The sequence below is a fragment of the Ostrinia nubilalis genome, chromosome 4, assembly GCF_963855985.1.
Source record: "Ostrinia nubilalis chromosome 4, ilOstNubi1.1, whole genome shotgun sequence".
Lineage (NCBI taxonomy): Eukaryota > Metazoa > Arthropoda > Insecta > Lepidoptera > Crambidae > Ostrinia > Ostrinia nubilalis.
The window spans coordinates 11,870,146-11,885,705 of NC_087091.1; the positions used below are offsets into that span (position 1 = coordinate 11,870,146).

At 35.0% G+C, this 15,560-nt stretch overlaps 3 protein-coding genes across 7 annotated transcripts in view; 1 reads left to right on the forward strand and 2 right to left on the reverse strand.

Annotated features, from left to right (window-relative positions):
* Positions 1 to 9,565, forward strand: part of LOC135071107 (very long chain fatty acid elongase AAEL008004-like) — a 30,317-nt gene extending 20,752 nt beyond the window's left edge. For 2 of the 4 annotated variants that reach the window (XM_063964871.1, XM_063964872.1), the window contains exons 2-10: positions 691 to 750; positions 1,937 to 2,005; positions 2,523 to 2,605; positions 2,736 to 2,843; positions 3,848 to 3,931; positions 4,875 to 4,931; positions 5,237 to 5,479; positions 6,648 to 6,800; positions 8,514 to 9,565. In XM_063964871.1, coding sequence (XP_063820941.1) covers positions 1,948 to 2,005; positions 2,523 to 2,605; positions 2,736 to 2,843; positions 3,848 to 3,931; positions 4,875 to 4,931; positions 5,237 to 5,479; positions 6,648 to 6,800; positions 8,514 to 8,675 — 948 coding nt within the window. In that variant the 5' untranslated portion in view covers positions 691 to 750; positions 1,937 to 1,947 and the 3' untranslated portion in view covers positions 8,676 to 9,565. Of the gene's footprint in view, positions 1 to 690; positions 751 to 1,653; positions 1,844 to 1,936; positions 2,006 to 2,522; positions 2,606 to 2,735; positions 2,844 to 3,431; positions 3,513 to 3,847; positions 3,932 to 4,874; positions 4,932 to 5,236; positions 5,480 to 6,647; positions 6,801 to 8,513 lie in introns of those variants that run through there. The other 2 variants (XM_063964874.1, XM_063964873.1) reach the window with 2 other exon arrangements.
* A 269-nt stretch (positions 9,566 to 9,834) lies between these two features.
* On the reverse strand, positions 9,835 to 11,805 carry LOC135071105 (formylglycine-generating enzyme). The gene is made up of 4 exons (XM_063964868.1): positions 11,223 to 11,805; positions 10,978 to 11,149; positions 10,738 to 10,897; positions 9,835 to 10,659 (listed from the first exon to the last, which is right to left on the reverse strand). The coding sequence occupies exons 1-4, from the start codon at positions 11,755 to 11,757 to the stop codon at positions 10,519 to 10,521; spliced, it is 1,008 nt and encodes a 335-aa protein (XP_063820938.1). The 5' UTR covers positions 11,758 to 11,805; the 3' UTR covers positions 9,835 to 10,518.
* Positions 11,806 to 12,456: 651 nt separating this feature from the next.
* Positions 12,457 to 14,961, reverse strand: LOC135071517 (traB domain-containing protein-like). 2 transcript variants are annotated; one of them, XM_063965300.1, is made up of 9 exons: positions 14,748 to 14,961; positions 14,486 to 14,631; positions 14,273 to 14,397; positions 13,963 to 14,089; positions 13,732 to 13,874; positions 13,402 to 13,559; positions 13,112 to 13,217; positions 12,713 to 12,784; positions 12,457 to 12,581 (listed from the first exon to the last, which is right to left on the reverse strand). In XM_063965300.1, the coding sequence occupies exons 1-8, from the start codon at positions 14,833 to 14,835 to the stop codon at positions 12,778 to 12,780; spliced, it is 900 nt and encodes a 299-aa protein (XP_063821370.1). In that variant the 5' UTR covers positions 14,836 to 14,961; the 3' UTR covers positions 12,457 to 12,581; positions 12,713 to 12,777. The 2 variants fall into 2 exon arrangements, with proteins under 2 accessions (XP_063821370.1, XP_063821369.1); XM_063965299.1 differs by lacking the exon at positions 12,713 to 12,784.
* Between the last annotated feature and the right edge of the window lie 599 nt (positions 14,962 to 15,560).

Sequence of the window (15,560 nt, forward strand, 5' to 3'; positions counted from 1 at the left end):
ATCTGCTTTCAAAAGATGAATAAAAATGGACTTTACTAAATTATTGGAAATAATATTACTTACCTATCTATGTAGCATAGCACTTTGTAGGTATGCAACACATAATGTAGGTATCTAATCTACCTGAGTAAACGTTTTCAGAAAGTGATGGTATGTCCTCAAGTTACAGTGACTTTACTATATAACGTCACCCGTCAGTAACTGACCGCAAAAGATACTTTGAATACTTTCAAAATAAAAGGACAGATAGTTAGTTGCTAAAATAATATTTTTTAAGATTTCTTAAATAGTTGGTCTACGTCAGAATTAATTATGTTCCCTTTGCGATCTTTATTATTGCACAGACAGGATTAAACTGTAAATAAAAAACTTCGTAGCACCCGTAGCACGCTACGTAGTAATGTCTACGGAATCCGACCACTACGAGAGTACTACGACCAACCTACCGGCCAAAAGTCAAAAATACTTCTATTATCCTATTCCAACTTTTCACTTTTCTATTTCCCGGTACCTTCTAAGACATTAGGGCTGGGTTACACCATCTTACTTTAACTTTAACAAAGGTCAAAAATCTATTTTGCGTAACCCTGCAAAAAGTCCTAATAATAATGTTTTTTCCGTCCTAAACAAATAATAAAGTGTTGCTTATTTTTTCAGTGCGACATAACACTGTTTTTTTTTTTGTTTCAGATATTCGAGCAGCCAAGCTGTAGGCGAAATTGCCTCGGATTCCTAGTTTTAGTTCACAATGTAAGTGTCAATATAATATGTATGAAAAACCTAGTACCTACCTACTTATTTGGTTACCATACCAAAGAATAATACCTACAGCTTTTAGAGTAAGTAGATATTATGTAATATACTCAGACACAGAAATTAAACAAAGGTAGGTCTGTTGTACCACAATATTAATCACTATTTTATTTATGACCTTGACCTTGACCTAAAAAGTAGTCTTATCTAATTCTTATTCATGACGTAAGTAGGTATTCTGTGTCTGATAGTATTCCATTCCATAAAGCAAACTATCTATTTTATTGTTTACTAAATTGATTTGTATCTATTAACCTATCTAATTTCTCAAACAAGCCTTTACTGGCGGACTTAATGCCATCAACATTATTGTCTGGTAAATCACCAGACAATAATGTTGATGGCATTAAGGTGATTTCTATTTAAGATTTTTTAAATGTTTTCAAAACAAACAAACTTAGACTAAAACCATTAGTCTATATTTAGGCTAATGGAATTGCCTTTTGCGTTGTAAATTCTCAAACCGTTAATATTTTTTACTACTCAACTCAAATTATACCTCCTACTATACCTAAGTATAAATAAATTAAAATAATAAATATAAATCCATTCAGTGTAAAAACCATCGCGCGCCGTTTTTCACACGATAATGATTTTTCTCATAAAATTTTTAGCGTTTTGTGCAAGTCGTAAGAAACGCGAGCCTAGCCTCGGGAGTTGGGACTCGTCTTCGACAAAGGCTGAATCCCACCTCGAGCAATGCCGATTCGACTTTACATAACATCGTATCCTTGTACTATTTCGTCGCTGATCTGAGAATTGACCGCCTTGTGCACTGTGGTCTCCCCTCCTTCCACCATGCATTGACATGACATCACTATTGCCGAGCCGATTACGCCATCTATCCTGTCTAACTTCAATCACTAGTTCAGTCGAAAAATCCTATGGGAGATGTTAGCTAACCTATTTTTGTGATTCGATTTTTTGGATATTTGTTAAACAATCATGTTTAATGTGTTAATGTGACAGAAATCTTATAAATATGTATTAGTTTTTAAATAACGCGTGTGCTGCTTACCTCTTAGTCTAGGTATAGCAAAAACTCGATCCTCCCTTGTCACTACTTCGGGATATTTTATTACAAAGTTCACTTGTTTCAATTAAAATTATTATCATTTTTCAGACTTAACCACTATGGCGCTAATACTACAATACATAAATGACATGCACGTAATAATGGACAAATATGGAGGTAAGTTAAATCCTGGTCACTTATTAATCTACTAGTGCAATACTAAATAACCTATCAGTTATTACTGTTTTTCTCGCTAATTCACTTATCCTTTTTAATAATAAGTATTTAACTTTACAAAGTTTTTCTAAATAAACTGTTCTTACCGGTAAAAACAACAGGTTAATTAGTGGTTTCAAAACTACACAATATAAAGTTAATATTCAACTACCTAGCAGAATAATAATGCTTTAAAAGGTTCTTTTATTATTTTAGGAGGATTTAAACTCGTAATTTTAATGGCGATAATCATCTTGAGTCTATTATCAGTTATTAAGAAATAAAATTATTTATTGTTGATAATTCATGAATACTACTACCCTCTGACCAATATTACCTCTCTGATGTGAGTTTATCATAGCTTTTTACATGAAAGTTCACAAACTGATATCCCATTATAATATCAATTTAAATGGCCTGTATTTACAGTTTACACGTAACCTGTTTGTCCAGTTTCCTAATTGTTTTTTGTTTTCAGATCCTCGGACAAATCCATGGTTCCTAATGAGTTCTCCATTTCCTACATTAATAATTTGCTTAAGCTATATTTATCTAGTCAAGGTGAGTCTAATTAATTCACAAAGCAGAAAAATATTTATCGCTGCATTAAAAAAATAGATCAAGAATCACTTTTTTGGGTTACGTCTTGACTGTCTTTAAATTAAATAATAAGAATTTTTTATTTTTACAGGTTATAGGACCCAGGTTTATGGAAAACAGAAAACCTTATGAATTAAAAAATCTTTTAATAGCATACAACTTTATCCAAGTCCTGTTCAGCACGTGGCTATTTTATGAGGTGAGATATATTTCTAATTTCCATGAATATGAAATTTAATCATCTTTTTTAATAATCAGTAGAGATGTTAAGTATGGAAAAATAAAATTAATAATCCCATTAAATATTATGGGATATCGATCACTTATTAAAAGCAGTAAGTAATTTTTATTTCATAATTTGTAAACTATTCATGACTAAAAATAAATATAATAATGTTTTTTTGTTTGTTTCAACCAAAGTTGAACTAGCGAGTATTGCTTGTTACTGTCATTTATTGTCATATTATTATACTAATGAATTACACACTTAATGTTACGATTGAAATTATTCTAATGGAAAAATAGTCATTGCTGTATTCTACTTAGTAGATTAGAGTAGCTCTTAACTAATGAGAGTAGCTCTTAACTAATGCACAGTTAGATTTGATTTTCTTCACATGCAATAACTGAATAATAATATGTAACAATGTTACCTTTCCATAACATTATTTTTAGTGATTTTTAATATGATTACCTTCTAAAACAATAGTTTATCTAACTATCCTTTTGTGTTTTAAAGAATGATGCTTGATTAAACTTTGTTTTTAATTTTAAATGCGCTACCCAGAGTTTGATGGGGGGTTGGCTGAAACATTACAGCTTTCGGTGTCAACCTGTGGACTACTCAGACAATCCTATAGCCAATAGAGTAAGTGAAAACCTGGTGTTACTACACCTCAAGAATTGGCAAATATAAGAACTAACAGCTCTTCACTGTACATAGCCATAGTTAGTTTAAGCATTTATTCACAGGTACATAACCTTGTATATAGCTTACCAGAGGTACAGGCGGCATCAGCGACTGTAAAAGTGATCGTATAAGTTCCAAGTTGTCCGCTTAGTTGCAAGACTAACAGTAGCGCCAACTACTCCACATCATAATAGTTTATTGTGGTGGATAACACGTCAATTACATGCAATAAACATGTGTTGACCATGTAAATATACAAATAACTAGGGTGAGGTGACGGCATATTGTTTCAGATCGGGGCATCAGGCTGGTTCACAGGCAGGTATAGCTATCAGTGTCAGCCAGTCGACCACTCCAAACATCCACAAACAATGAGGGTGAATTATCAATTTAGTTTTTTATACTATCCCCTTTTTTTAACTCATTAGCCAAAAGATCTTCCATGATCCCCTCTAATATCCTTTTCATACTATGATGCACATTTTTGATAAACTTTTTTAACAAGCTTTGACTTTTTAGCAAACGCTTGTTGATTGTAATTTGTTTTCCCTTAGCTCAGAAGTAAAACATTTGACAAATCACAAAATAAACATTACATCAATTTCGCCTTCTCAACATCCCTCTAGGATTTTATTGAAGTTAATATTAGTTTACATAACACTTAAAAATTGTAAATCCAAAATTAATCCTTAACCAGGCTCTGGTATCCACAGAGCCCACATCAATTTGAACTTTATGCTGTGAAGATATAGTTGAAACCAATTAATTTTTATGGTTAAAAACAGTTGAAACTATCCACAAATTGACATTAAAAATACATTATATAATTGATATACAGTTACATAATTTAATTGTATAAACCAGTTAACTTGCAAGTATTGCGGAATATTATAATAAATTATTAATTTAATTCGCCCATGAAAATAATGTACAGCCATCAAAAATACACTCATACATCTTCATTTCATCCATCAGTCCACAAAACTTCACAGAAGAAGTACATAAATATCACAACTCATGCATTAACAATAGTAATCTAACAAAATTTATGAAACTTACCTACATTCACATTGTATCGCCAATACTAACGAGCCACATTTTATATAATTTAAAATTAACTGTCTGTGACTGCATATCATTCAAGTACTCGCTTTGAATTTTATTTGGTACCATAAATACAGAGATAAGAAATAAGCATGCACAGACAGTTAAAAATACCAACTTATAATTTTTAATTATAGTTTTACTATATCTTATAATGATTTAATTCATTTTATTTTTGATGAAAATTATGTACTAACTATTTTCTGCACTTTTCAGATGGTCAACGTTTGCTGGTGGTATTATTTCTCAAAATTCACAGAATTCTTTGATACGGTAAGCAAATGTTCGATTTACAATTTAATTAACTTTTAGTTCTCATAACATTTATCCATAAATTAACGTTTACTAAAATCCGGTCGCCGAGCAGATAGAATTTCGTCCAAAGACCCCAAGCTAGCCATCCTTATCGTTCGCGTGTAATTATATTGCTGTCGCGACCGTATGACGGGCGGCCGCAGTGAGTACCTTGGGGTCATTGGACGAAATTATATCTGCTCGGCGACCGGACTTTATAAAAAGGTTTTGTCAAACAAAACACTGACCAATGCTCTTTATTTAATTTCATCAATCGTCGGCAGATCTTCTTTGTGCTCCGAAAGAAGTTTGACCACGTGTCAACGCTGCATGTGATCCACCACGGCGTGATGCCGATGTCGGTCTGGTTCGGCGTCAAGTTCACGCCGGGCGGCCACTCCACGTTCTTCGGGCTCCTCAACACCTTCGTCCACATCATCATGTACTCGTACTACATGCTCGCAGCCATGGGCCCCCACATGAGGCCATACTTGTGGTGGAAGAGATACCTCACCACCCTGCAAATGGTGAGTCAATAGAGATAGAGAGATGCCAACTAATGTGCTGAGTTCGAAACAAAAAAGAAAGTAAAGCAATCAAAATATGTGCTCCACTGTTATATAAGTAGGTACTCAACGTTCGAATAATCTTTAGTACTCAATTTAGTACTACGCAAGCAATGTAAACTGTTTACATTATGACGTCGCTGCTGTCATCATTGCTGTCACGAGCAATGTGTTATAGATGACCCACGCTGAACTGTCCCACCAAACTCAATGACAGGGGGGCGCTACCATCGTTCAACTATAAATGGTTTCCAACATGGCAAAAATCTGAACCAGCGATCCGGTATAGACGGTGGCGCCCCACTGTCAATGTCATCGACAGGACAGTCCAGTATTTTGGAACTATATGCCCAAATGGCCCCGCCCCCTTGTCACATCTCCCTTTAGTTTCTGTGATCTGTGGGTGAATCCTAAATTTTCCATCTACAACGCTTCCGCGCTCCGAGAATAGTATAATAGGACTTGATGTAACTTAGTGATGTATTTTTTTGCGTAATTAACTGTAAAATAGAATAGTTGGAACGAGCCGGCGATTGTTCCGCTCAACCTCCAAAGTTATAGTGCAATGATTTAATTGCTGTAGAAAGGTCATCGCAGCATCGGTGACGCACGTCGGAATCACCTCGCCTCAAATCAGAGCGTCGAAAGTAATAAGTGATGACATTGAAGTTCGAGGCTGTATGATAAATGAGACTAAAATGCAGGAAAATTATTTTAAAACACTGATACGATATTTAAATACTGACCCCAATATGATTAATTTAATTTAATTATTTTTTATGAGGATGTTAAAAATCCATAAAGCAGACATTTTATTTTGAAATGACGTTCTGTATTCTTATAGAAAACAAAAGACTAGCATTATTTTGCTGAACAATATTTTATTTATTTTGTAATGGGTTTGTGTAATGGCTAGTGATGTAATGTCATCGTTTATGTGTTAACAATAAATTAATTAAGCCTCGCTCCAGTCGCTTTCTATTCCAAGGCCGTTGGTTACTTACATGGTCAGATGAAATAGCTAATTAAAATTTGGAAAACCATTTCAATATAGCAGATAAGCAATCTTAACATTAGTTACAAAATGATATCCTACATGTCTCTAATGATTCGTTTTTTTACTTTCCAGGTGCAATTCGTAGGAATAATGGTGCACGCATTCCAGTTATTGTTCATCGACTGTGACTACCCGCGGGCCTTCGTCTGGTGGATCGGAATGCACGCAGTCATGTTCTTCTTCCTCTTCAAAGACTTCTACAACCAGTCTTACTCTAAACCTAAGGTAATTATCAATATCATTCATCCAGCACTTGATAAAAGTAAAACAATTTGGCCTCAAGATAATAGATAGTGCTTTCATAAATTGATGTTATCTATGCAGGAGATCCGGTGTCGGAAATATTTGCATATTTTTGAAAGGACATTCCTTATGCATGTTTATATCGCCTCTCACTTTCTTCCACATTCGTCCATTAAATTATTCCGCTCTAACTCTATCAATAGAGTTAAGTAGAGACAAAGAGCATATTAAATAAAATCTTCCGACAATTTTCACACAGCGCTAGCTAGCAAAGTAAGCAACTGCATAACACATGCATATAGCATGTGTTATGCACATGCATATAGCATGTGTTATGCACATGCATATAGCATGTGTTATGGGTGCTATAATAACGAATATACTACTTATTATACTTTTTAAATACATACATATTATAAATTAAAATTCATCATTTCAATTTCTGCCCGGCCGGGAATCGAACCCGGGACCTCTCGGCATAGTAGTTAAGTCCTTTCTGATTTTTGAACCACTAAACCAAACGGCCGATAAGAATAAGAATAAGAAATTTATTCATAATGTTCATTACATGTCAAATTTTCAATATATTTTCTTATTAACCTTTAACTACTGACGTGGGGGCCTCTCAGGCCTTGCAAAAGTCAAATTGTTGAATTTCTCCTCTCCCACGTGCACGACACACCCGAATCTTTTAGTACCTTCGAGTTTCATTGCGCCGAGGCTGTCAACAACGGTGCACGTGATTGCACGCGCAATTTTAGTGGGTAAATTAATTTTAAAGTTTCTTGTGGGCCTCTCCGGCCCCCACCTCAGTATTGGCGTAACTTTTTTTGTCTATAGTTTTCATTTAATTGTCGTCTTTTCTTGAAATAATTTGAAAAAATCTATAATATGGAGCCCACAGTACGTCGTCCGAGAGAAAGCGGTATCTCGGAAGTAAAAATAACCAGCACTTAACGAAAAATAGAAAAATAGTAGTTTTTGGCATGAATGCTAGGAAATGATAAGCCTGTACCTGTCTATCAAGATTTAAACGATGAAACCAAGTGCCATACATGTATTTTGAAGATTCGAATGAAATCTACATTTTAAAAACATGTATGGCTTCCTACACTGAGCAAAGCAAGTTTATCCAGACTGTGTTTAATTCGCACTATTTGATGTGTATAATTTTTTTTCCCCTATTTCATATTAGGATAACTGATTTATCATTAGCTAAAAAGACTATTGAAAATTAAGATTCTAAGTTCATTTGTTGAATTTATGAATATTTTTCATGATAACTTTGTGAATCATGATTTCATGAGATTTTTGCCAAAAATGCTACATGTTTTCTAAATATTGAAATAATACGTACTTATTAACAAATAATTTACATAAAAATCGTTTTATTGTATTTAAATATAACCATTATTAATAATTATTAAACATAAAACCCTAAAAAGATTATATATTTTTAAATAGAGGCACACATATATACGGGCCTCTCAGGCCCCCACGTCAGTGTTTACGTGAAATTAAATCCACCTCAGTAGCTAAAGGTTAATCATAAATATACATACAACATATTTGATATTTATCTTTATTAAAGAAACATACAGCCTTGTTTGACACATGCAGCTTAAAATTAGGTGGATGATACATTGGCCTTTAAAGTTTCTAAGTGTATATTTGAAGTTTTCGTGATTATTCCAGGTGCGTGCGCGTGATCGGTCACCGGCACCAGTGAGCGCGGGCGCGGTGGCGGGCGCCACGACGCTGAAGGAGGCGTACGCGAACGGCACCCGCAACGGCTACAGCAACGGGCACGGCCACGGCGTCGCGCGCGCGCGCACCGTGCTACCCGCCGGCAACTGACGCCGCGGCCCGGGGCCCACCGGCAACTGACGCCGCGGCCCGGGGCCCACCGGCCGACCGCACGCTCCGGACTCGCGACCCCCCGACGGTTGACGTTAGCGATAAATGTGATTTTTATCTAGTGTACATACGGTTAGACGGTACGGTGTAAATTTTTATTTTAAATATAGTGTAGGTAGATTTGTGATCGCATAGCGTTTGTACTCTGTCAGTTCGGCGATGATGCTTCTAGTGTTAGGACGGTGCGGCGGTGCTCGCGCTCGCGACCTGAGTACCTTGCCTTAGTTTGAGTTACGATGCCTCGCGGCGAGACGGCTGACCTGCGGTCGCTGACCGATGCCTCGCAGCGATGCGACGGCTGACCTGCGGTCGCTGACCGATGCGATTAGTTCAATGTGTTGTCTCGACACGTTATTGTTTCAAATGCAACATTTTTTGTTGTTATACGTTGACTTTATTATACCTGATGAATGAATATTATTGTTTTTATCGTATTTAAGTACAATAACTGTATTTTACTTCGAACGTTGATTCGCAATGTAGTTTTAAAATGTAACACTAAAGCGGTTGTGTTGTTTATTTATTTTGTTTAATTTATCTCTTATTTAATACCAAAATTATGTATATATAAGATCAAATTAACGGGTTTCTTAGAATTAGCTATCATGTTCTTCCTTTATTTATAGTCTTCCGTTTTTCTTTTATGTACTTACCAAATTATACGGTGCTTTCTTCCACCAAACAGTGTTGTCAGATTGTAATATTAAGCATAAACTGAGCTCGCCACTTTTATACTTTTTTTTTTCAATTTTCAATGAAATCGGTTTATGTACCTATTGTAATTTTTATACAAAGATATGCAAATAAATACATAAGTATAATTAATATAACATTTGTTGTTTATTTTTCTGTGTTGCAGTAACAGGTTGATCATTTGAGCTGAAGCTGATATTATTAATAAATTCCGCTTATAATTAATTTCTCTCCAGCTCCAATGAATCGGCCAACTATCACCTAGCACCTTTAGCTCTTTGTACACCAAAGTTTGATTTGTGATTAAAGGTTTGTGCAATAAAATATTTTTTTAACAGAAACAATTCATTAATTTTATTAAGTATCAGATCGACTTGCAATATTTATAATATTTAAAGTAAACATAAATCGTAAAAACAAAATATAATATCGAATAAGCTTAGTCAATGGAAATAGTAGGAGATTCTAAGTATATTATAATATTGTAATTCATGTTTTATGTAAATAGTGATGAAACTTAAATATAGGAATAATTGTGCACAAAATTTAAAGTTTTGTCATAAGATATTAAGTATAATATACCCATTTCCAATAAATAAATCTGCTCTATGATGAACTAGACGACGTGCGCGTATATAGTGGGGGGCCGTGCCCCTCCTCCAGGATTTTGGGCTACCCATTTGAAGATGCCAGTTTGTAGAATCATGACATACCAGGGGCCAGCCCTAAAAATGACCCTAAATACGATGCTAGACTGCTAGGACCATTTTACTTCAATTGCTTCTACTTTCTATAACTTTTTTAGTTCATAACAACATTACATTACACAAAAGTGCTAATATTACATGCAATTGGAAGACTAGTTACAAAATAATCCCTAATTATATTGTAACATTTACAAAAAAATCATACAAAAAAATTTAAAATAGATTGATTGGTAGTATAAGATCTTTAGGATTAGACAATACAATCTATTTCGTAAATGCGAGGCTTGGCAGGTACATTTGATCGTTAGGTAACTATTAAGTACTGCCTGCTTAATTGTTAAAATTTGGCTGCCACCTATTCTGCATATTAGCTGGGACTTGTTTCAAATAGATTTGGCACAGCGAAACCCAAGATTTCCAGCAGAACTGTCTTCTGTATTGTGTGATCTTGCTGAGCATCGGTAACGGTAGCAATATGATCGATGACATAGGTATGACCCACCCTTTTTTACTTTCTCTTTTGGCTGAAACAAAAATGATATATTAGCTATACAAAAAACATACCTACACGAAAATTTGTTGAATTAATTCAAGTTTCTTACAAGTTCTTTTGACCAGGGATCTTCAGTCCACTCCCAAACATTTCCTGCCATGTTATGAAGTCCAAAACCATTTTCAGGAAATAAATCAACAGCATTTGTGCCAATGAATCCATCTTTAGCTGAATTATGAGTGGGGAAAGTACCCTGCCAGATGTTTGCCCTGAAACAAAAACATAAATAAAAGAAAAAGAATATTCCTGTTCAAGATTAAAATTAAAAGATTTTTAATAAATTGCTTACATGTGTTTTTTATTTGGAAATAGTTTGTCACCCCAAGGATATTTGGTGTTGCGTTGTCCACCGCGACACGCTGCCTCCCACTCAGCTTCCGTTGGGAGACGGGCTCCTCTCCACTTACAAAATGCTTTGGCATCTGACCATGACACATGTGCCACAGGGTGGTCCATAATATCTGTGAACAAAAGGGACATAAATGCTACATTACAAATTACATAATGTTGCTGACAGAACTTTGTTACACCTACCTGATATCTCAGAATCAGGCCCGTGAGGATGTCTCCAGTTTGCGCCCGCTACTTTATACCACCAAGGCGCCTGTACAACTCTAAAATCTTTTAGTTGATCCTTAAATGTATTGTTAAGAAATAATGTAAATACAAAACTATCTCCAAAAACTTCAGCTTCAGTCTTATAATTTGTTACTCTGGCAAAATGATCAAAATCTCTATTTGACACCTCGTATTTATCTAATAAGAATTTGCTTAACTTCACCATCCTTTTTGGCCCTTCTTTGTCTGTCTCAATAGCGATGTCGTCTGTGCCAACCTGATATTCACCACCAGGTATGAGCAACATATTTTCGTTTGGAATATCTTTTGGATCAGTTAATTCGCTATTAGAATGACACTGCTCCAAGTTTTTATTTATAGATTCTAAAAAGTTGTTCTCAGCAGAGTACTTACGACCCTCATCGAAAGCATTGCAACCACAATCACTTTTCTTCTCAAATGTTTGTACGAATTGTAGCAGTAGACAAATAGTCAAAATATAGTAAAACATCGTTAGATTTCTTAAAAATTATGAAAAATATTATTATCAAAACATTCTATATAAACAACAGCTGTTATCAATCAACGTCAAAATTCAAATCAAAAAACAGCTGTCAGTTCTGTCAAAGCTACTATTTTACCGTTTTTACGTAATGTTAGGCTTTGAATAACGACTTTTATGCCACGACTTAAAAAAATTGTCTATGGAATTATGAGCACCCATCCTTTCTGATATAAATAGCTGCATCTTACAGCCAATGAGGGCAACCATTTAGTCTGAAAGTGCCACAACTTATAATATTGTGTTCTCCAGCGCGCGCCTTACTAATCACAAAGTAAGGTTCTTCCCATATCTGTGGGTTCCTCCGTCCTAGATCTCGTTTTTGTCAAGCGCCAGTGGCGCCAACTAGTAATCGCATAAAATACTGCAGGTAGCCCGGGTAGCTATAATGAGCTCTTCAAGTTCCGAAGAAGTTGGTCTTTTGAAAAACTGGGTTGTATTCAGAATTGTATTTAGACATACTCTCTCTCATCTGTGTTCAGAATGTCACATGCCCATAAAGGATTGGGTTGGGGAAGCGCTGTATGTTGTGTCCAGCCTAGGAATTGAACTGTATGAATTGCGTAGATGGAAAGTATCAGGGAACCCTATTACAATAGCGTTAACGGATCCAGATGCCCAATTTCTAAAGATAAAATAAAACATTACTTCGGTAAATGAAAATTTTTATTTAACCAAATATAATTCTATAAAAGAAAGAGAATAGTAAAAAATAAAAAGTGAATTTTAATCCCTTCCGGATTAGCACAGTGTAAAACGGCCGTGGTGGTAGGCTGAAAGAGAAATAACCATTATAAAACTCTCAGTCATAATGACTTCAATATCCTATTGCTATTAAAAATAGTTAAATCTAGATTGGCCCCTTAATTTAAAACGTTTTGTGCTTTAATTATGTACTCCTCACCTTTGGGAACTTTCAAATATTTTATTAGAAGAGTTTGTGATCAGTTTGATGATCATTAAAAAAATTTAGCCACTGAAAATAAGAAATAAATTTTATTATAAATCAGTCGTACACACTCAAATTCTAATTAAGTTGCCAAAAAATACCCTACAATCCTATTAATAAGTAATTTAGTAAGCGGTTCATTAATTCAACTTTTCCTTCCAGGAAGGTATTTAATTTAGATACACTCTGCCAGTTACCAACTGAATAATTGACCGTATGTACGACCGCATTCTAACATTAAAATTTAGCTACTAAGTAGGTACTCAAAAGTACTAGTACAATTTTTTCTTTACACTAGTTACTTAAATTAACTACGACTGAACTTAAATATATTTTTTAAAATAGATAACTTACAATAACAGTGGTACAATGTCTTCTTGTTTCATTTTACCGTAGTATTTCATTATACCATCTACATGACCCATTCCCACAACGGCCAGTACCCGGGGACCTTCAGGTACTGCAATATAAAAAGGAAAAACAAATTAAATAGTTATACTTATACGTACTTAGTAAAGTTATGTAGGTGCAGTTCGCCCGAAAAAGAAATGTAGCCTTTTTGGAAAAATTCTTTTTAACTGCATTCACCTAACGCGCGAAAGTGGTTGGTATCAGAAATTAATGCATTCACTTTTAAATATTACCAGTACGAACACACTCCTGAATAGAATACGCTAGACATTTATCACGTTCGTCAACGAACACGTGGAATATTTTTTTGAAAGCCGGGACATCTCTTGTGATCTCTTCAAACTGTGCTTGCACGAAATCTTTGTCTTTGTATCTCTCCAATTGCTGTTTGCTGAAATGAAACAGAGATTAACTATTACTTTCCTTATAATTATTGCATTTAATGTACTGTCAACGACATAAACCTCGACTAAGCTACTCTACTTTACAGTCATCTAAATTCCCCAGGCTACCCATTTCTTAGAGCTGTAAACATAATCTAAATTAAAAATTAAAATATTTACTCTAAAGGCTTCGGATTTGCTGTAGTCAGATGGTACAAGACTTGGCCTAGCTCATATACACTCAAGGATTGAAATGCTCTTGCTATAGTTATTTGAATTGGTCGATCGCCCAAGAACAACTTGCATCCTGGTATTTTTTTCATCTGGAAAATAGAAAAGAAACAAGGAATCATTTTAATTAGTAAGGAAGATTTTTTGACTGAGAAATAATATTTGAAGGTACTTTTTTACCTCGTGATAAGCTCTTCGAAATTCTCCACCCGGTGCGACGCCTAGCTCTTTCGCAATATCGGCGTAGGTCTTGAGTAGCATAGCGTGTAACATACCGGATACAAAGTTTTGTCCTTTAACTGCTTCCCTATAACATAATAAAACAAGTGTAGGTACTATTATACATAGTGCACTATTGAAAGACCACGTACGCAACAACAAATTCTTTAAGCCGACACGATAGAGCGTCTTTGTGTTACTCGGCGTCGGCGCTTTAATAACACCGTGCCAACCTATGTATAACATAACTTTTATCATACTATATACTCACTTCATTTTGCGGGCATCAAAATTTTTGGCATCTTCCAAAAATTTCTTATCGTCCAATTCTAATAACGACACTCTTTGTCGACATAACTCCACAAGAATTGCATTTGGGTTTAAAACTCGTACTATCTGGAAACATACAATAATTACGATGGTTTATTATGATAGCTTTTATAAATAAATTAATATCACTGTTATATAAATAAAACCTCATTACCTGGGAAACATCTTCCACTGACTGCTTGCTGAAATGCACTGTGCCCAGTAACACAACTGTTGCTTGCTTATCATTTTGTAACAGAGTTGCTGAAGATGGTAGAGGTATATCAGAATAGTTTCTTCGGGAAAGTGTTGAACATAGAGCTGAAAGTTAGAGGGTAAAATTAAAAAAAGCACTATCGCCTGAGCAAAAGCGCCTTACGAATATAATTTAGCAAAGTCACAACTACCAATTTATATTACGAGAAGTAGGCACTTACTGTTTAGTTTTTGATGCTGTTTACACAATGCAACGGTTTCAAGACTTTTGCTGAACTGCCTAACAAAGCAACATACTTGGTATCTCATATTTCGCTATGTAATTTTGATTTATTGGGAATTTGGTCATGTTAGTACAAAACATTTTATTTGGCTTGAAATTTAGAAATCCATTATTGCTCCAATCTGTCCATATTGGATTTTGATTTGTCAAAGTGTTTGTTTCGTTTGCTGTTTGTCATAACAAATTACTTGTCACATTTTTATAATGAGTTCACACTTAATACTTTTATAATAACTTGAAAAAAATCGAATTGGCTAAGGCGGTTATCACACTGCGCCGCGCTCCGCCTCGGAGCGCGGGGCGACAGATTTAATAATTTGTATGCAAGTACCTCAGTTTGTATAGAAAACACGCGCGGCACTTCACACTGACAACGCGTCCGCGCGCGTGATTTTTTATATGAAAATCACGCGCTCCGCGGCGGAGCGCGGCGCAGTGTGATAACCGCCTAAGGTGGGAATCGAACCTACGACCCTTCGCTTCCCGGGCGAGTTCACTTTTAGGTTTACACAAAATTAATGGCCATCGGCAAAGGGGTTATTAATATTGCTGAATATACGTCGCTGCAAACTTAAAACTTAGCTGTAAATTGATAAAGTATATTTTGACTTGTAACAACCTTTACACGCAAAACTTAGTATAGTTTGTAAATCAAGTAACCCAAGTTATACATAGTGATGAAAGATTATATTATTATGAACGGAAAAAGAAAGAAAATGACTTTTATAATAACACTAAATTTATTTTAATA